The sequence below is a fragment of the Rhinopithecus roxellana genome, chromosome 20 (genome assembly GCF_007565055.1).
Source record: "Rhinopithecus roxellana isolate Shanxi Qingling chromosome 20, ASM756505v1, whole genome shotgun sequence".
Taxonomy (NCBI): domain Eukaryota; kingdom Metazoa; phylum Chordata; class Mammalia; order Primates; family Cercopithecidae; genus Rhinopithecus; species Rhinopithecus roxellana.
Window position 1 is genome coordinate 46,414,910 of NC_044568.1, and position 20,377 is coordinate 46,435,286.

The 20,377-nt window shown below is 45.0% G+C and overlaps 1 protein-coding gene across 1 annotated transcript in view; it reads right to left on the bottom strand.

Annotated features, from left to right (window-relative positions):
- VPS35L (VPS35 endosomal protein sorting factor like) overlaps positions 1-20,377 on the bottom strand; it is a 149,758-nt gene that overhangs the window by 116,415 nt on the left and 12,966 nt on the right. The window contains exons 3-7 of the mRNA XM_010388549.2: positions 19,123-19,290; positions 15,792-15,914; positions 13,914-13,938; positions 9,976-10,052; positions 7,455-7,583 (exon numbers count right to left, since the gene is read on the bottom strand). Coding sequence (XP_010386851.2) covers positions 7,455-7,583; positions 9,976-10,052; positions 13,914-13,938; positions 15,792-15,914; positions 19,123-19,290 — 522 coding nt within the window. The remainder of the gene's footprint in view (positions 1-7,454; positions 7,584-9,975; positions 10,053-13,913; positions 13,939-15,791; positions 15,915-19,122; positions 19,291-20,377) is intronic.

A 20,377-nucleotide genomic window follows, 5' to 3' on the forward strand; every position in this document is an offset into this window, starting at 1 on the left:
CAAATGCATACATTCAAAGATGACCTGAGTAGGAAGGAAAGAAGTAGGCCATTACTATCCAGAATACATTTTAAAAATCCCAAAACTCAGTACGAAAAACACAGGTAACAAAATGGAAAAATAGGCAAAAGAAATCAGCAAAGGGCATTTTACAAAAAAGGAAACCCCCATGGCCTATAAATATGTGAAAAGATGCTCATTTTTATTAGTAATCGAGGAACTGCAAATTAAAACCACAAGAAAATACGACTGGAAAAATTAAAATAGAAAATCTGCTCATCCCAAATGGTGATAGAATGTTGAATCGCACAGACTCTCACACGCCCACATGCTACTACAAGCGTATGTTGGCACAGCTACTATGGAAAATAACTTAGCATTATCTGGAAAAGCTGAAGAGGCACAGAGCAGTTCTACTCTTAGGTATAGGCTCTTATCTAGAGACAAGCTTTACATGGGCACCAGCAGACGTGACCGAGCGTGCTCACAGCGACATTGTCCATGTAGTGAAAAAAGAAAAGAGCCAGATGCTCATCAACAGATGGCAAAATTTATGCATCAGAAGATGACTTCATACTCAATGCAATCCCTGTCAGAATCCCAGAAGGTTTTTTTTTTATTTTGTAAAAATTGACAAGCTGATCCTAAAATTCATACAGAAATGCAAAGGGCCCAGAACAGTAAAAATAATTAAAAAAAAGAAGAAGAAAGTTAAAAGACTTATCTAACCCAGGCCAGGTGCGTGGCTAATGCCTGTAATCCCAGCACTTTGCGGGGCCAAGGTGGGTGGAACCCCTGAGGTCAGGAGTTTGAATTGAGACCAGCCTGGCCAACGTGGTGAAACCCCATTTCTACTAAAAATACAAAAATCAGCTGGGCATGGTGGCAGGCGCCTGTAATCCCAGCTACTCGGGAGGCTGAGGTGGGAGAATCGCTTGAATCTCGGAGGTAAAGGTTTCAGTAAGCCAAGCCAAGATGGTGCCACTGCACTCCAGCCTGGACAACAGAGCAAGACTCTGTCTCAAAAAAAAAAAAAAAAAAAAAAGACTTATATTACCCAGTTTCAAACTTGCTATAATGCCATAGTAATCAAAACAATGTGGAATTGGCCAGGCGCAGTGACTCACGCCTTTAATTCCAGCACTTTGGGAGGCCGAGGTGAAGTCAGGAATTCGAGACCAGCCTGGCCAACATGGTAAAACCCCACCTCTACTAAAAATACAAAAATTAGCCAGGTACGGTGGCGCGCACCTATAATCTCAGCTACTGGGGAGGCTGAGTCATGAGAATTGCTTGAACCTGGGAGGCGGAGGTTGGAGTAAGCAAAGATCACACCACTGCACTCCAGCCTGGGTGACAGAGCAAGACTCTGTCTCACAATGTGGAACTGGCATAATGATTGACTAATGGATCAACAGAATGACAGTGAGAGTCCAGAAATAAACTTTTACATTTATGGTTGACTGATTTTTGTTTTTTTGTTTTTTAAGTAGTCTGAGTTTGCCACCAGCGGTCAATCTTTTTTTTTTTTTTTTTTTTTTTTTTGAGATGGAGTTTCGCTCTTGTTTCCCAGGCTGGAGTGCAATGGCACGATCTTGGCTCACTGCAACCTCCACCTCCCGGGTTCAAGTGATTCTCCTGCCTCAGCCTCCCAAGTAGCTGGGATTACAGGCATGCGCCACTGCACCCAGCTAATTCTGTATTTTTAGTAGAGACGGGATTTCTCCATGTTGGTTAGGCTGGTCTTGAACTCCTGACCTCAGGTGATCCGCCCACCTCGGCCTCCCAAAGTGCTGGGATTACAGGCATGAGCCACCATGCCTGGCCTTGGCCAACTGATTTTTAACAAAAGTGCCAAGATCTCAGTAGAGAAAAAGATAGTTAATATGGTTTGGCTCTGTGTCCCCACCCAAATCTCATGTCGAATTGTAATCCCCAGTGTTGGAGGAGAGGCCTGGTGGGAGGTAACCGAACCATGAAGGTAGACTTCCCCCTTGCTGTTCCTATGATACAGTTCTCGTGAGATCTGGTTGTTTGAAAACCTGTGTCACCTCCCTGTTCGCTCCCGCGCTCTCTCTCCCCTGCTCTGCTATGGAAAGATGTACCTGCTTCCCTTTTGCCTTCCGCCATGATTTTAAGTTTCCTGAGGCCTCCCCAGCCATGCTTCCTATATGGCCTGTAGAACTGTGAGTCAATTAAACCTCTTTTCTTCATAAATTACCCAGCCTCAGGTAGTTCTCTATAGCAATGCAAGAATAGACTAATATGATAGTCTTTTCAACAAATATTGCTGAGACAACTGTAGCTCCATATGCAAATAAAATTTATTTAGATCCTTACCTTATAGCATATATAAAAAGTAATTCAAAATGAACCATTGACCTAAATGTAAGTGCTAAAATTATAAAACTTCTAGAAGAAAACAAAGAAAAAAATCTTCATGACCTTGAGCTAGGCAAAAAGTTCTTAGATACAACTACAAAAGCATAAGCTAAAATGAGAAAATTGATGAATGAAGCTAAAAGTAAAAACTTCTGACCGGGCACAGTGGCTCACACCTGTAATCCCAGCACTTTGGGAGGCCAAGGCAGGTGGATCACTTGAGGTCAGGAGTTCAAGACCAGCCTGGCCAACATGGCAAAACCCCGTCTCTATTAAAAATACAAAAATTAGCTGGGCGTGGTGGCAGGCGCCTGTAATCCCAGCTACTCAGGAGGCTGAGGCACAAGAATCATTTGAACACAGGAAGCGGAGGTTGCAGTGAGCTGAGATCATGCCACTGCCCTCCAGCCTGGGCAACAAGAGTGAAACTCTGTCTCAATCAATCAATCAATCAGTCAATAAAAACTGCACTTCAAAGACACAATTATGAAAACAAAAAGAAAAGCCACAGACTAGGAGATCACATACTTGACAAAGAAATAGTATCAAAAACATATAAAGAATTGTTACAACTGGCCAGGTGCATGGCTCATGCCTGTAATCCTAGCACTTTAGGAGGCCAAGATGAAAGGATTGCTTGAGCACAGGAGTTTGAGACCAGTCTGGACAACAAAGTAAAACCCTCTGTTTCTACAAAAAATTTAAAAATTAGTTGGGTGTGGCAGCTACTGGGGAGGCTGAGGTGGGAGGACCACTTGAACCCGGGAGTTCAAGGCTATAGTGAGCTGTGATGGCAACACTACACTCCATCTGGAGTCACAGAGCAAGACCCTGCCTCTTGAGGAAAAAAAATTTGTTACAACTCAACCAAATAACACAATTTTTAAATGAACAGGCCTTGAATAGATATTTCACTGTAGATATACAAATGGCTAATAAGCATGTACAAAGATGTTCAACATCATTGTTAGGGATATGCAAAGTAAAACCACAATGAGGTACCATTTCAAACCCACCAGGATGGTAGGATGGTTATAACAGAAGTGATAGGCCAGGTGTGATGGCTCAGGCCTGTAATCCCAGCGCTTTGGGAGGCTGAGATGGGAAGATCACTTGAAGCCAGGAATTCAAGACCAGACTGAGCAACACAGCATGGCCCTGTCTCTACAAAAAAGATTTTTTAAATAAACTGGGCATGGTTGTGGCCAATTGTAGTCCCAGCTACTCAGGACGCTGAGGTGGGAGGATCGCTTGAGGCCAGAGTTTGAGGCTGGAGTGAGCTATGATCGCACCACTGCGCTCCAGCCTGGGTGACAGAGACCCTGTCTCAAACAAACAAACAAAAAGAAAACAGAAAAAAAGATGGACAATGCCAAGCGTCAGAAGATGTGGAGGAATTAGAACCCTCAGATAAATGGTGCAGCCATTTGGAAAATAGTTTGGCAGTTTCTCAACAAGTTAATCCTAACTTACCATATGACCCAGCAATTCCATTCCTAAAATTTTACCTAAGAGTAATAAAAACGTAAGTCCACACAAATAATGGTATGCAAATGCATACAGCAGTATTATTCATAACAGCCAGAGAGTGAGAACAACCCAAATGCCCATCAACTTGTTAAGATAACCACACATTAGAATACGATTCAGCAGTGAAAAGGAACAAAGTACCCACACGTGATACAATGTGGATGAACCTCAAACATATTCTGCTAAAGAAAATAATCCAATTAGAAAATGGCCAAAAGAGATGAAGAGACATTTCTCAAAAGATGATACACAAATTAGCTAAGAAGTATGTGAAAATACGCTCAGCATCACTCATCATCAGGGGAATCATCAAATGAAAACCACATGAAAATGGCTACTATCAAAAAGACAAAAATAGGCTGGGCATGGTGGTATGTGCCTATAGTCCCAGCTACTTGGGAGGCTGAGGTGGGAAGATCACCTGAGTCTGGGATTTCTAGGCTGTAATGCAATGTGATCGCACCTGTGAATAGCCACTGCACTCCAGCCTGGGCAACCTCATCTCTTAAGAAAAAAAAAATGCAGATGAGAATATAAAGAAAACTATTTTTTTTTTTTTTTTTTTAGACAGAGTTTTGCTCTTGTCGCCCAGGCTGGAGTGCAATGGCACAATCTCACTCAGCTCACTGTAACCTCCGCCTCCTGGGTTCAAGTGATTCTCCTGCCTCAGCCTCCCAAGTAGCTGGGATTACAGGCACCTGCCACCATGCCCGGCTAATTTCTATATTCCTAGTAGAGATGGGGTTTCACCATGCTGGCCAGGCTGGTCTCGAACTCCTGACCTCAGGTGATCCACCCACCTCAGCCTCCGAAAGTGCTGGGATTACAGGCGTGAGCCACTGCGCCCAGCCGAAAAGGGAACTCTTATACACTGTGGGTGGAAATGTAAATTAGTGTAACAATTCTATAAAACAGTATGGAAATTTCTCAAAAAACTAAAAATAGAACTACCATATGATGTAGCAATCCCACAACTAGGTTATCATCTAGAGAAAAGGAAATCAGTATATCAAAGAAATACCAGCAGTACCACGTTTATTGCAGCGCTATTCACAATAGCTAAGATATGAAATCAATCTAGATGTACATAAATGGATGAATGGATAAAGAAAACGTGGTATACACACAGGAATATTATTTGGCCATAAAAAAATGAAACTCTGTAATTCACAGCAACACAAATGAGCCTGGAAACCATCAAGTTAAGTGAAACAGGCACAGAAAGATAAATACTGCATGTCCTCACTCACATGTGGGAGCCATGAAAGTTGAGTTCATAGAAGTAGAGAGTAGAACAGCGATGACTAGAGGCAGAGGCTGGGAAGGGTAAGGGCAAAGGGAGAACAAAGAGGTTGGTTAATGGGTACAAAATTACAGCTACATAGGAGGAATAAGTTCTAGTGTTCAATAGCACCTAGAGTGGCTATAGTTCAAAATGTATTGCGTATTTTCTTTTTTTTTTTTTTTGAGACAGTCTCACTCTGTCACCCAGGCTGGAGTGCAGTGGTGCGATCTCATCTCACTGCAGCCTCCACTTCCCACTTTCAAGGAATTCTCGTGCCTCAGCCTCCCAAGTAACTGGGATTACAGGTGTGTCCCACCAGGCCCAGCTTATTGTGTATTTTCAAATAGCTAGAGGAGAAGATTTTGAATGTTCCCAACACAAAGAAATTAGAGACGTTTGAGGTGATGAATATGCTAAATTACTTGGATTTGATCATTACACACGGGATACATGTATCAAAATAATCACTTTGTACCCCATAAATATGTAGAATTATTACATATCTATTAAAAAGGCACATTATACTACGTGAGAGAAGCCAGATCCAAAAGATTATCTACGAATAATTCCATGTATATGAAATGTCCAGGAAAGGCAGATTTACAGAACCAGAAAACAGACTTGTAGTTTTCTGGGGTTGGGTATGGCAGTGGGATTTGATTACAAACAGGCTTGGGGGAATCTGGGGAGGTATAAAAGTGTTTTAAAACTAGATTGTGTGATAGTTGCACAACTCTATACGTTTAGTAAAAAAAATCACTGATTTATACACTTATACTGGGTGGACTTTATGATATGTAAAATATGCCTTAGTAAAGCAGCCACCAGGTACCCCTCCCACACACACACAGAACAACTTTACTGTACAGCAAATTAGCCTGGCTAATTTTTGTATTTTTAGTAGAGACAGGTTTCACCATGTTGGCCAGGCTGGTCTCAAACTCCTGGGCTCAAGTGGTCCACCCACCTCAGCCTCCCAGCATGCTGGGATTACAGATGTGAGCCACTGCGCCCGGCCTTGACTATGTCTTTTGGATAAAGAAGGCAGTCCTTAATGTATTGTAGAATTGTTACTATTAGCCAGATGTGGAGTTGATGAAACACACTTATGATTATTTTGTTTGTGAAGACATGAATCAAATCTCCCCCAGATGTAAACCTCTTAGAAGACACGGTTCTAAACTACAATAATCTATGGAGAGATGCTGCCAATGCAAATATTGTGAAGAAGCACTTGTTAGTTCAGATAGTTTCTCACTTGAGACACTCAGCAAGCAACCCTCTCCACGGGCTCCCAGGATGAGAGGCCTGGCCTTCGGGACTATTTACTCTGTAAACTAACATCAGTGATTGAACAGAAATGGGCGTGGGTTTGCCTCCCATCATGAAACACCAAAGAAATCACCCCTACTATACAAGGAGTCATCTTAAAAGACTTGAAGTGTCCTGTGTGAAGACCCCCGGACTCTCCTGTCTTTCAAAAGAACAGGTGAGAAAACAAATGTCACATTATCATAACATGGAATGAGAATGGGATCTGTCCTTTTGAACTAAAATGGCAGTTCAGAAATCCTTTGTTGACTCTGCTCTGAAAATGATAATTTAATGAATTATTCCTTTCCAAACGTGCTTCTGAGTACATTTTGCCAAGATAGTCGGATCTTCAGGACCAAGAAATATAAGCTGTTTTCCACATAGTACTTGTTCTTGTGGTTCAAGGACTGTCACTTGCTTAACAAACTCATCAGCAAAGAAGATTCAACGTATGTACCTCTCCCAATGCTGTAAACTTCTTCTCCTTGTCACATAAGCATGCGTAATATGTCTGAAATATTCATTTATTAGGGACACACGTCATTAATTCCAAAGACACCAAGCCAATGCAGTCAAGGAATCCCAACAGAAAGTTGCCCTATCTTTAGTGTGTACAAATCACAAATGTGTCAGGGGTTGTACCATGGTTAACGTACTGCACAACACATGGGGTAACATCAATTCTGTAACCTAGAGTGAAGAGTGCTTCCTAGAGTTGTGCAGTGCACAACCTGTGCAGCTGCACATGGTGACCCTGGGATTAGCCATCTCGTAAAAACACAGATTCATAATCATGGCTTTTCACAGGAAGTATATGAAAAGGAAAGGGATGAAAAAACAAGGGTAAGACCCTGCAGGCAGGCCCCTGAAAACTCTAAGTCTCCACAGTGGAATTTTACATAGGAAATTCTGGGTGGGGGCGGAGGGGATCACTAGATCTAACCTGGATGACTATTTTCAGAGCCTTCACTTTCTGGTCTGAGGCCCAGGCATCCTTCAGTGACTGGTTGAGCTCCTCTATGCGGTTCACATAATCCTGCTGAGTCAAGTTCAACAGCTCCTTTTGGGAACCCTGTGGGGAGAAGGCAGAAGGTGAAGGCACAGCAGGAAAAATATTGCTCGACTACCACCCTTATAAAGAATACCAGGTATTGGCTGAGTTTTGGTCTCTAAATTTTCCTCATATCCCCACCAGGATTGACAGCTTTGCCTTGCAATTTGCAATCAAAGAGCTTCTTTTGAGTTTTCTGACAAAGATGGCCAGAGTGCTGTGGGTTGACAGGCTGGCCTTGGAAGCAAGTCAGACCTAAGCCACCTCCCAGCTCAATCACCGAGTAGCTGTGTGACCCTGGGTGAGCTACTTTCCTATCAGAGCCTCATCTGTGAATTGAGGTAACAAGACTTACCTCATTCAACCAACTGTGGGTCTCCTGTGTGCAGGACATAGGACTAGATGCTCGAGAAACAAAGACATTTTTGCTCAAGATTCCCAAGCAATAAGACATGACAGGGTACTTCAGCACTAATGGAGCTTAAGATACTGAAGACAGATGGATATTAACTCAAACTGAGATAAATACTCAGGAGAAAACACAATTCTATGGGGACACATATACTGGATCTGAGGTGCCCATGGAAAAAAGCTCAACTGTTTCCTGGGCTACTAAGGAAGAAAAATATGCTGATCACTGATGGGAACCAACTGAGGAACATATACCCCAATTTCAGAGATAGTCAAATGTGAGAGAAATGGTACATGTCAGACTGGGAGAAATATGGTAACAAAGAAATAGACTATAAACTGTGATGGGGAGATCAGGAATGGTTTCCTGGAGAAGTGTTACTTGAGACAAACTCTAAGGGGAGTACAGGTACAGAAGAGTGTGGGGGTGTTAATTAGACCAAGGAGAGAGTAATCAGGACAGAAAGACAACCACAGCAAAAACCCTTGACAGCTGAGCAAGGGATCGTCACGGGGATGAAATGGTAAAGACTTGGTATGGTCCCTGGCGCACAGCAGATGCTCCTTAACCCTGGGCTATTGTTAAGAGGCTCCTCACACAACTCACAGGAGTGAAGGTCATGTGAACACATATGATGAGACCTGTAACCAAATGTTTATATGTACATTTCCTACAATTCAAAATGAAAAACTATTAAAGAAATAAGAGTTGGCTGGGCATGGTGGCTCATGTCTGTAATCCCAGCACATTGGGAGGCCGAGGCGGGTGGATCACTTGAGGTCAGGAGTTTGAGATCAGTCTGGCCAACATCGTGAAACCCTGTCTCACCTAAAAATACAAAAAGTAGCTGGGCACGGTGGTGCGTGCCTGTAATCCCAGTTACTTGGGAGGTTGAGGCAGGAGAATTGCTTTAACCTAGGAGGCAAAGGTTGCAGTGAGCTGAGATCACACCACTGCACTCCAGCCTGGGCGACAGAGCAACCTGCAATCTCAATCTCTTGGGTTCAAGCAATTCTCCTACTTCAGCCTCCGGAGTAGTTGGGATTACAGGCACCCACCACCACGCCCAGCTAATTTTTGCATTTTTAGTAGAGATGGGGTTTCACCACGTTGGCCAGGCTGGTCTCGAACTCCGGACCTCAGGAGATCCACCTGCCTTGGTCTCCTAAAGTGCTGGGATTACAGGCGTGAGCCACTGTGCCCAGTCAAGATTGTTTTTCAAGAAATTCTGTATTTGTTGGTTACATTTATGAATGTTTAAGTGTTGGCAAAGGACTCACTTTTTTTTCAAAGTACTTGTAGGCCAATTGAAAGATTCCTGTGGGCCATATCCAGTCAGCCCAAGCAGAGCCAGTTGCAAAGCAAAGTCTTTGTACTCCATAAGGCTGCTTCTCAGGGAGGTGACTGCAGATGAGTTTTTTTTTTTTTTTTTAAGACAAAGTCTCGCTCTTTTGCCCAGGCTGGAATGTAATGGCGCAATCTCGGCTCACCGCAACCTGCACCTCCCAGGTTTAAGCAATTCTCCTGCCTCATCCTCCCGAGTAGCTGGGATTACAAAGCAGCCACCACCACGCCCAGCTGATTTTTATATTTTTTGTAGAGTCAGGGTTTCACCATGTTGGCCAGACTGGTCTCGAACTCCTGACCTCCTGTGATCTTCCCGCCTCAGCCTCCCAAAGTGGTGGGATTATAGGCGTGAGCCACTGTGCCCGGCCTTGCAGTTGGTTTTTACCATAAGACACTGTCACTAGGGGACCCAGCCTTGCTCAGGCATCATGATGAGAAAAGAGGCCTCTAGAAAAGCAGCCCCAGTCAGGCTTCCCGTGAGCTCGGCCAACTGCACGCTGGCATCCTTCCCTGGATGGAGTCATTGCCTCGGGAGGACTAAGCACAATGTGCAGCCCGGGAATTAATCAAAGAGCAGCCACCAAGGTTGATCTCACTTGGCAGGAGGAAGGAAAAGCTCTCCCACTCCCTGCTCTCCACAAATGATTTGCTCACCTCCTCAAAGTCATCCAGCTCCTCCAGCCGGGTCCGAACCTTCTCTGACATTGCCAGTGTGGCAGTCCCGGCTTTGCCTAAACAGAATGAATTTACATCACACAGGTGGCTTTTCTCCTGCACCAGTACCCCCAGTGGAGGCATCTTTCACTCTACACTTCATTGTGAATAAAGACACTAGGGAACGATTCCATTACAGAAAACGATCCCAGATTTTCAAAGCAACTTCCTTATGTAGCCAGAGTTCCATCGAAACACTTCCCACTTAGAAGCTGCCCCTGGGAGCCCAGTGGGCCAGCCTCGAAGAGGTTAACTGCTGCATTTGAGATTTACAAACTTGGCTCTGTATCATCTGTTTATTCCTAAAGAAAGGCGGTCCAGATAAGGATGCCAAAAATCCGTCATTTAATTGTTTTCTATGAACAAAAGGCCCTCTTAGGCTCTTACTCACAGCGTAGAATTGTGCTCTTCTGCTAACAAAACAACCATCTCACTGTCTACCCAGGGTGGAAACACTAGGGCTTCAAAGCCCTCTCTTCGAGCAAACAGGACTAGCTGTGCCTCCTTCCTGCATCTGTCAGCATAATTTCGCCATCAGCAGGGACTGCTGGAGGGATGAAGGAAAGGCCCCCAGGCCACAGGCCAGCCACAAGGCAGGGCAATGCATCTAGCTGACTGCTGCCCTCTGTGGCTGTCTATTTCAGAATCCTTCCCCATCTCCCATCTTAAGGGGGCCTCTGCTCTAGTACTCTTTTTGTTGTTGTTGAGACAGGGTCTTACTCTGTCGCCCAGGCTGGAGTGCGGTGACGCGACCTTGGCTCACTGTAACCTCCATCTCAAAAAAAAATAAAAAAAGAAAGAAAGAGAAAAAAAAAAAAAAAAGAAATGTGGACTTAGGGTCGAGCTGCAGAACTCTTTTCGTAAGCCTGACAAATGTTTTAGGTTTTGAGAGTCACAAAGTGTCTGCTCCAACTACTCAACTCTACTGTTGTAGCACAAGAGCAGGCACAGATAATACGTAAACAAATTGATAGGGCTGTGTTCCAGTAAAACTGTACTTAAAAAACAGGCAGTGGACCAGACTTGGCCTGCAGCACGCAGTCTACCAACCCCTGATCTGGGGATACCCCAGTAGTGGAATGCTGGATCAAAGGGTTGGCCCACTGTCTTAATCCCTTTCAGCTACTATAACAAAACACTAGCAAGTGGGTGGCTTACAAATAAGAGCAATGTATTTCTCGCAGTCCTAAAGGCTGGGAAGTCCAAGATCAAGGTCCCAGCAGATTAGGTGTCTGGGGACAGTCTGCTTTCCACTTCGGTTCACAGATGATGCCTTCTTGCTGTGTTTTCACTTGGCAGAAGGGGTGAGGGAGGGCCCTTGGGCCTCTTTTATAGGGCACTAATCCCATTCATGAGGGTTCCACCCTCATTACCTAATCACCTCTGAAAAGGGCCCATCTCCTAATACCATCATCTTAGGGTTAGGATTTCAACATACGAATTGGGGCAGGGGAGTGTGGTTGGGCACAAACAACCGGACCATTAGCACCTGTCTTCAAATTAAATAAAAAATGGAAAAGTGTTCTGCAAGGTGGTTGTGCCATTTTACATTCCCACCAGCAGCATATGAGAGTTTCTGTTGCTCTATATTCATACCAAGTCTCATGTTGAAATGTGATCCCCAGTGTTGGAGGTGGGGCCTGGTGGGAGGTGTCTGGGTTGTAGGGGAGGATCCCTCATGAATGGCTTGGTGCCATCCCTGCAGTAATGAGTGAGTTCTTATTCTTAGTTCCCATGAGAACCGGCTGTTGAAAAAAGCCTGGCATCTTCTCCCTCTCTCTCCTGCCTTCTCTTGCCATGCAATCTCTGCACACACCGGCTCTCATTTGCTTTCACCATGAGTGGAAGCAGCCTGAAGCCCTCACCAACAGCAGATGTTGGCACCATGCTTCTAATATAGCCTGTGGAACCATAAGCCAAGTAAACCTCTCTTCCTTATAAATTAGCCAGCCTCTGGTACTCCTTTACAGTACCACTAAACAGACTAAGACACTTGGTATCACCACTCTATTTGATCTTTACAAACTGGTGGGTACAGGCTGGTATGATTTACCTTTTATGGTCTGGGATCAAAATTCTGTCCATAACAAGCTGGGTGTGGTAGCTCACACCTGTAATCCCAGCACTTTGGGAGGCCGAGGCGGGTGGACCACTTGAGGTCAAGAGTTTGAGACCAGGCTGGCCAACATGGTGAAACCCCGTCTCTACTAAAAATACAAAAATTAGCTGGACTTGGTGGTGCACACCTATAGTCCCAGTGACTTGCAAGGCTGAGATGGGAAAATTGCTTGAACCCAGGAGGCGGAGGTTGCACTGCACCATGGGTGGCAGAGCAAGATTTCATCTCAAAAAAAAAAAAATTCTGTGCATAACAAAGCTGCTCCCACTCTCTTGATTTCTAACATGCTGTCTCATCCAGCAGAGCCGTGGGAAGAGTGGCAGCTGCCATATCAGAGACCGGCAGTGAACCATGGTTGTGCTCATCTGCACCCAGCAGAACATGATCTGTCAGTTACTCCAGAATCACCTCGGAGCATCAAAATAGGAATTCTGGGGTCCCATCCTACAAGAGCAAGTCGGGGCCAGACGTCTATATTCATGCAAAAGTTCCTCAGGCAATCCTGCTACACGGCAGTTTGAGATACCCAGGTCCACAGCTTCTGACTGTGTGTCTTAGGAGAGGAAGCTGAGAACTGCATTCAGGGACCAGTGGCCTATAAAACTGAGCATGTGGCCCCCTCACCAACATATCTTACGGCACAAGGGAAAAGACTCAAGGCAAGGGAAAGGAATAAGCTTATGTTTTACTCCTAGTAACCTCTTTGGTTTTTTTTTTTTTGAGACAGAGTCTCGCTCTGTCACCCAGAATGGAATGCAATGGCGTGATCTCGGCTCACTGCAACCTCCGCCTCCCAGGTTCAAGCGATTCTCCTGCCTCAGCCTCCCGAGTAGCTGGGATTACAGACAGACGTCTGTCACCACGCCTGGCTAATTTTTTTTTTTTTTTTTTTTTTTTTTAACTTTTAGTAGAGACGGAGTTTCACCATGTTGGCCAGGCTGGTCTTGAACTCCTGACCTCAAGTGATCTGCCTGCCTTGGCCTCCCAAAGTGGTGGTATTACAGGCATGAGCCACCGCACCAAGCTGTACTTTTGTTTTGAATACAGAATCTCACTCTTGTTGCCCAGGTTGGAGTGTAATCTCGGCTCACTGCAACGTCTACCGCTCAGGTTCAAGAGATTCTCCTGCCTCAGCCTCCTCAGTAGCTGGGATTATAGGCATGTGCCACCATGCCCAGCAAATTTTTGTATTTTTAGTAGAAACAGGGTTTCACCATGTTGGCCAGGCTGGTCTTGAACTCCTGACCTCAGGCGATCTGCCTGCCTTGGCCTCCGAAAGTGCTGGGATTACAGGGGTGAGCCACCGTGCCTGGCTGTATTATTATTATTTTTTTAGACAGAATTTCACTTCTGTCACCCAGGCTGGAGTGCAATGGTGTAATCTTGGCTCACTGCAACCTCCGCCTCCCAAGTTCAAGTGATTCTCCTGCTTCAGCCTCCTGAGTAGCTGGGGTTACAGGCATGCACCACCACATCCAGCACATTTTTGTATTTTTAGTAGAGACAGGATTTCACCATGTTGGCCAGGCTGGTACCGAACCCCTGACCTCAGGTGATCCACCCACCTTGGCCTCCCAAAGTGCTGAGATTTGGTATTTTTTTAATTCATGCTCTAAATATGTATTTTAGTTCTATGTCTATCCACAATCTAAGCAATAGCTCCATCAGAATCATATCACATAAACTTTTTTCCTTTGTAAAATGATATTAAAAGTAATGGCAGAATTTTCCCATCAAAACAACAACAAACTCATCTTACCTTTTTCAGATCCCATAAACAGATTCTGCAGAGACATAACATTCATTAATATTTTAAAATTCTAAGGCAGTATGTTCATTGTTTTTCAACAAAGCCATTTACATATCCAAGAGAAAGAAATATATATTGAAAGAAGGAAAATACAGTCACTAAAAACCACTGAAGATTCAAATTTCTACTCAAGTCAGGGTTCTCAAAGTCAGCAGACAAACACTAAAATTTTTGATATGCCAGCAGAGTCACATAATAGAACTATTTCTAACCTACTCTGAATCAGGGTTATCACTCTCTACACTACTGCCATTTGAAGCCAGATAACTTTTTGTGGGAGATTATTCTGTGCACCCTTGGATGTTTAGCCGCATCTCTGGCCTCCACCCAATAAATGTCAGTACCACCTCCAGTACTGTGACAGTCAAAAATGTCTCTAGATATTGCCGAATGACCACCCAGGGGCAAAAATTACTCCTGGTTGAGAATCACTGCTCTAAGTTAACTCTGTACAGTTAAAAAAAAAAAAAAAAGACTCAATTTAAATAGTCCAGCAATTCTGCCTGTCATTCTGTTCAATGAGTACACACCCTGGGAGGAAAAAAAGAAGATGCGTTGTGGCCAAGTGTTCCCCATGGCCTGCTGAGTTCACTACTTCCTCTGGGGCACAGCCCCATTTGTAGATGGACACGCTGCTACATATCTCAGCCTCCCTGCACTTATGAATGGCCCATGACCACACCTTCAAGACAAATGTAACAAAGTGTTGGGGGACCTCAAGAAGTCTTCCTGAATGGGAGGGGGTGCATCTTTCTTTCCCTTTCCTCCCTCTGTCTACCAACATGAATGTGAGGCAACACTCAATACAGCCGAGGAGCAAGAAAGAATGTGGTGGAACCCTGATGCCCTCAGAGCTGCCACACCAGTCCTGGACTCCTCTGCTCGAGACTTCTCTCCAGTGTAAGGAGCGATACAGATCACCCTTGTTTACAGTGTTAGGAGGGGCTTTGGTTCTAAGCAGCTGAACCCAGTCCTCACACAGGCATTAACCTGACTGGGTTGGTCTCAGCTCTCCTGAGTCTTTCCTTCCATAGCAGTTTGCCAAGTAGAAGGTAAGCCTCGAATTTCGTTAAGTGTCTTGAGGCCGAAGCCAACTATTTCACCTAATGGCCATCCAGAGAAACAGTAAACTTCCAGCTCCAGGAGAAAACCCAGCTATGTGGGACTTACTGAGTGATACCTTTCTCCTCCAGTGTCGTGCTGTCCTCCCTTCATAATTCATTTTTTTAATTAATTAATTATTTTTTTTGAGACAGGGTCTCACTCTGTCACCGAGGCTGGAGTGCAGTGGCACGATCTTTGCTCACTGCGACCTCCACTTCCCAGGTTCAAGCAGTTCTCATGCCTCAGCCGCTCGAGTAGCTAGGATTACAGGTGCCCACCACCATGCCCGGCTAATTTTTGTATTTTTAGTAGAGACAGGGTTTCACTATGTTGGCCAGGCTGGTCTCGAACTCCTGACCTCAAGTGATCTGCCCACCTTGGCCTCCCAAAGTGCTGGGATTACAGGCGTGAGCCACCATGCCTGGCCTCCTCCCTTCATAATTCAAACCTCCTCCCAAAGACAAGACTCTGCTGTTCTAATTATTTCTCTGACCTGTGCCACATCCCTGATCCTTACCAGATTTTTCTGGGAAACCTGTCAGTACATTTTTATGCCAACAACACTGACATACTACATGAAGCCTTATATTTGAGCTTTTAAGAGAAGTAGAAAAATAAATAAATAAGTGAAACTTACAGAGCCCAGGAGTGAAAGCAACATAACAAAAAGAAATTACTACTAACTCCGAAGTAGACCCTGGGAGAGGGTCTCCTGGTACTCACAATAGACAGCTTTTCGGTAGTGGTGTACCGGGCAAGGATTTCTCCCCGTTTGTTGGCCCAAGGCTCAAAATCCGATCCTACAACGGAGTTATCATCTCTATCACGTTTCCTTCTGGAGCTGTCCTAAAGAAAGGCAAGATGATCTCTTCAGCAGCAGTATCATTTTATTCTTTAAATATATACATATATAAATAGAAGGCAGATAGTCCTTTACTGTGGAATAAAAGAGATCTGTCTCAAGGTTTACTATCATAAAAAAATTACAGCGCCGGACACGGTGGCTTATGCCTGTAATCCCAGCACTTTGGAGGCCAAGGTGGACGGATCACTTGAGGGCAGGGGTTTAACACCAGCCTAGTCAACATGGTAAAACCCCGTCTCTACTAAAAATACAAAAATTAACCAGGTGCATGCCTGTAGTCCCAGCTACTCAGGAGGCTGAGGCAGGAGAATCGCTTGAACCTGGGAGGCAGAGGTTGTAGTGAGCCAAGATCGCACCACTGCACTCCAGTCTGAGTGACAGAGCAAGACTCCATCACAAAAAAAAAAAAAAAAAAATCAGGCCATTTCATCACAAATGGACAATAAACATATCAAAAAATGCTCAAACTCATTAAGAATTAAGGAAAGGATAGTTGGAAAAGACCACTTTTTCAAGTATCAGAATGTCAAAGAGTTAAAATGCTGGCTGATATCAGGCTGGCAAGAATGCAGGGAAACAGGCCCTCTTGAACATCACTGGTGGAAACACAGACTGGTTAACTCTTTTTGGAGGACAATTTGGTGACAGCCATCAAAACCTTAAATACACATTGCCTTATGCCAGCAAAGAGACAGAGTCTTGCTCTGTCGCCCAGGCTGGAGTGCAGTAGCGCAATCTCCGGCTCACTGCAACCTCTGCTTCCCAGGTTCAAGTGATTCTCCTGTCTCAGCCTTCTGAGTAACTGGGATTACAGGTGCCCACCACCACGCCCAGCTAATTTTTGTATTTTTAGCAGAGATGGTGTTTCACCACGTTGGTCTGACTGGTCTCGAACTCCTGACCTCGTGATCCACCCACCTCAACCTCCCAAAGTGCTGGGATTACAGGTGTGAGCCACCGCGCCTGGCCAACCAGCAAAGAACTTCTAGGAAGCTACCCTGCAGAAATCCCTGCAGACATGCACCAAGGCATGTGTATGTTCGAGACACATGGTGCACTGCTGTTTGTATCAGCAAAACCCAGAAACTATCTGGAATATCCTCTATCTGATGGATACATCAGTAGAGGAATGGCAAATTAAAGTAGGTAAAGCCAGTCTTTAGAATACAACAAGGCTGGTCAAAATAATAAGGTTGTTCTAAATGTACTAACATGGATAGTTCTCCAAGACATATGGTCAAGTTAAAAAAAAAAAAAAAAACGTTGGCTGGGCAGCATGGCTCACACCTGTAATGCCAGGACTTTGGGAGGCCAATGCAGGCAGATCACCTGAAGTTAGGAGTTCAAGACCAGCCTGGCCAAAGTGACGAAACCTTGTCTCTACAAAAAATACAAAAATTAGCCAGGTGTGGTGGCACATGCCTGTAATCCTAGCTACCAGGGAGGCTGAAGCAGGAGAATCACTTGAACCCAGGAGACAGACGTCGCAGTGAGCCAAGATCGTGCCACTGTACTCCAGCCTGGGCAACAGAATGAGACTCCGTCTCAAAAAAAAAAAGTAAAAACAAAAATAAAAATTAAATTAAAAAAAAAAGTTGTGGGGTGCAGTGGCTCAGACCTGTAATCCCAGCACTCTGGGAGGCCAAGGCAGGAGGATTGCTTGCGCCCAGGAGTTTGAGACCAGCTTTGGCAACACAGTGAGACTTTGGCTCTACCAAGAAATCCAAAATTAGCCGAGCGCAGTGGCGCACACCTGAAGTCCCAGCTGCTTGGGAGGCTGAGGCAGGGGGATTGTTTGAGCCCAGGAGTTTAAGGCTGCAGCAACCTACAATCATGCCACTGCAGTCCAGCCTGGGCAACAGAGCAAGACTATCTCCAAAAAATCAAGTCACAAAACTGCAGTTCCATTTATGTAACAATGGTAAATAATATATGAAACACAGCATAGGATGATGATTGAGAGCATGTATTCTGAAGTCAGACTGGCTAGGTTTGAATCCCAGCTTGGATGTGACTTGATATCTCTACCCCTCCATGGCTGCCTCTTTAATGAGGATTCTAATACCTCTCACAAGGTAGTAAGAGAACCAAATCTGAAACGCACTCTGAAAAAATGCCTGCCATGCAGTAAGCTGACGCTGTAATTACTTATAGATGAGTAGGTATGGGAATGCTCAGAGACCGCTGTCGGAAGTATCTATGAAAATACAGGGAAAAGCTATGGAGGAAGACACATTACAGCCATCATTCGCACGACCGCCAGGGTGGAGACTGGAATGAGAAGGATTGTTCTACATGACTTCTGACTTTTTCACATCAAAATGAGTGATTTACTTACGTAATTATGTAAAAAGATTTATAAGAAGAATAAAATTAAAATTAAAAATAAATTTTAAGAGCCAGGCACAGTGGCTCACACCTGTAATCCCAGCGCTTTGGGAGGCTGAGGCAGGTGGATCACTTGAGGTCAAGAGTTCAAGACCAGCCTGGCCAACATGATGAAACCCCGTTCCTACCAAAAAGCACAAAAATTAGCTAGGTGTGGTGGTGCATGCCTGTCCCAGCAACTCGGCAGGCTGAGGTGAGAGAGTTGCTTGAACCCAGAGGCGGAGGCTGCAGTGAGATCGGACCACTGCACTCTAGGTTGGGTGACACACCAAGGCTGTCTCAAAAAACATTAAGTTAAATTTAAAACTAAAAAGAAATTTTAAAATGCTTTCAAAAAAAAGAAGAAAGAAAAAGACCTACTTCCCAGAGCTACACCAGCCTCTCACGTCTGGATGACCTGAACTGTTGCAACCAGAATGTACTGTGTGCATTATTCGTGCAACTTAAAAAAGGGGAAGAAGCTTTAGGAGGCTCAGGTGGGAGGATCGCTTGAGGCTTGGAGTATGAGACCATCCTGGGCAACATAGCAAGACCCCACCTCTACAACAAAATAAAAAATTAACCAGGCACAGTAGTGTGTACCTGTAGTCCCAGCTTTTCAGGAGGGTGAGTTGGGAGAATTGCTTGAGCCCGGAGTTGGAGGCTGCAGTGAGCCACGATCACACCACTGCACTCCAGCCCAGGTGACAGAGTGAGACTCTGTCTCTTACAGAAAAAAAAAAGGGCAGGACAGGAGAAAACCACCCATTCCTACACCCACAAAACTGACCCCCACTGGACGACCATGGCTGGGGTGCTTACCGTGGCAGCTGCCAAGGCTACGGGGTCAGCAGTGGCTGCAAACATGGAGAGGGGGTCAGTCCCATCCAGGACGCTGCTCAGCGGGTCCACCATGGAGCTGGAGGAGGAGGAGGATGTGGAAGAAGTGCTTCCTTTCCGGTTCACTTTCTTAGTCTTTGATTCTGTGACCTGTGAGGAAAATTTCTGGAGGTAAAACGGAGCTCCCACAACTCTCCCCAGGGAAACACTCCAGTGGGTACTTTCCTCCCATTCTGGTAGTTGAATGGATGGTTCATTTACAGCAGAGACTTATCCATCTGCAGGGGATGCTTATTTTTTTGTGACAAATGGACATGACTCAGGATCACAGCTGTCGAGGAAGGGAAAGTAGGAAGTTAGGGTTAGGAAGTGTTAAAAAAATTAATTGAGAGGTCACTGGACTGAGACAGCTATAGCACCTGGGGTTCCCTATGTAGCAAACCAAAATCCAACTCAATATAAGTAGTAAAATGGAACTTAAGCTTAATCAGTTGCAAATCGCCAACTACCCGCTAACTAGAGACCGGCCAATCGAAACTGACAACTAACCTCTAAGTAGGGAATTTCTACTTTAACCAGATACTTTTTTTTGTCTTTCTCCCTTGAACACCTCATAAAAGTTAAGTTTTCTGCTGGGTGCAGTGGCTCATGCCTGTATCCCAACACTTCGGGGTGCTGAGGCAGGAGGATCACTTGAAGCCAGGAGTTTGAGACCAGCCTGGGCAACATGGCGAAATCCTATCTCTACAAAAGATATGAAAATAATCCAGGTGTGATGGTACATGCCTGTGGTCCCAGCTACTCAGAAGGCTGAAGTGGGAGGATGGCAGGAGCCCAGGGGGCGGAGGTTGCAGTGAGCCGAGATCGCACCACTGCACTCCAGGCTGTTAAATTTATGTGGTCTCTGGCCCCATTTCCTGCCACAGAGCTCCTAATACCTTGGAAGATTCCCTGGGTGAAGCAGCATCTTCTGTCTTAATAAGGTGACTCCCAATGGGCTCCTGCAGAGCTTCAGGATGCGGTCTGGTCACCAGAAAGACCAAGCCATCATTAGAATCTTGGAGCTTTCAGCCCCATTCCCCATCCTTCGGGAAGGTGAGAGGGCTGGAGATGGAGTTAATAATCAATCATGCCTATGCAACGATGCCACCAAAAATACCCACAAAAAATGGGCTTTTGGGAGGCAGAGGTTGCAGTGGGCTGAGATTGTGCCATTGCACTCCAGCTGGGTGACACA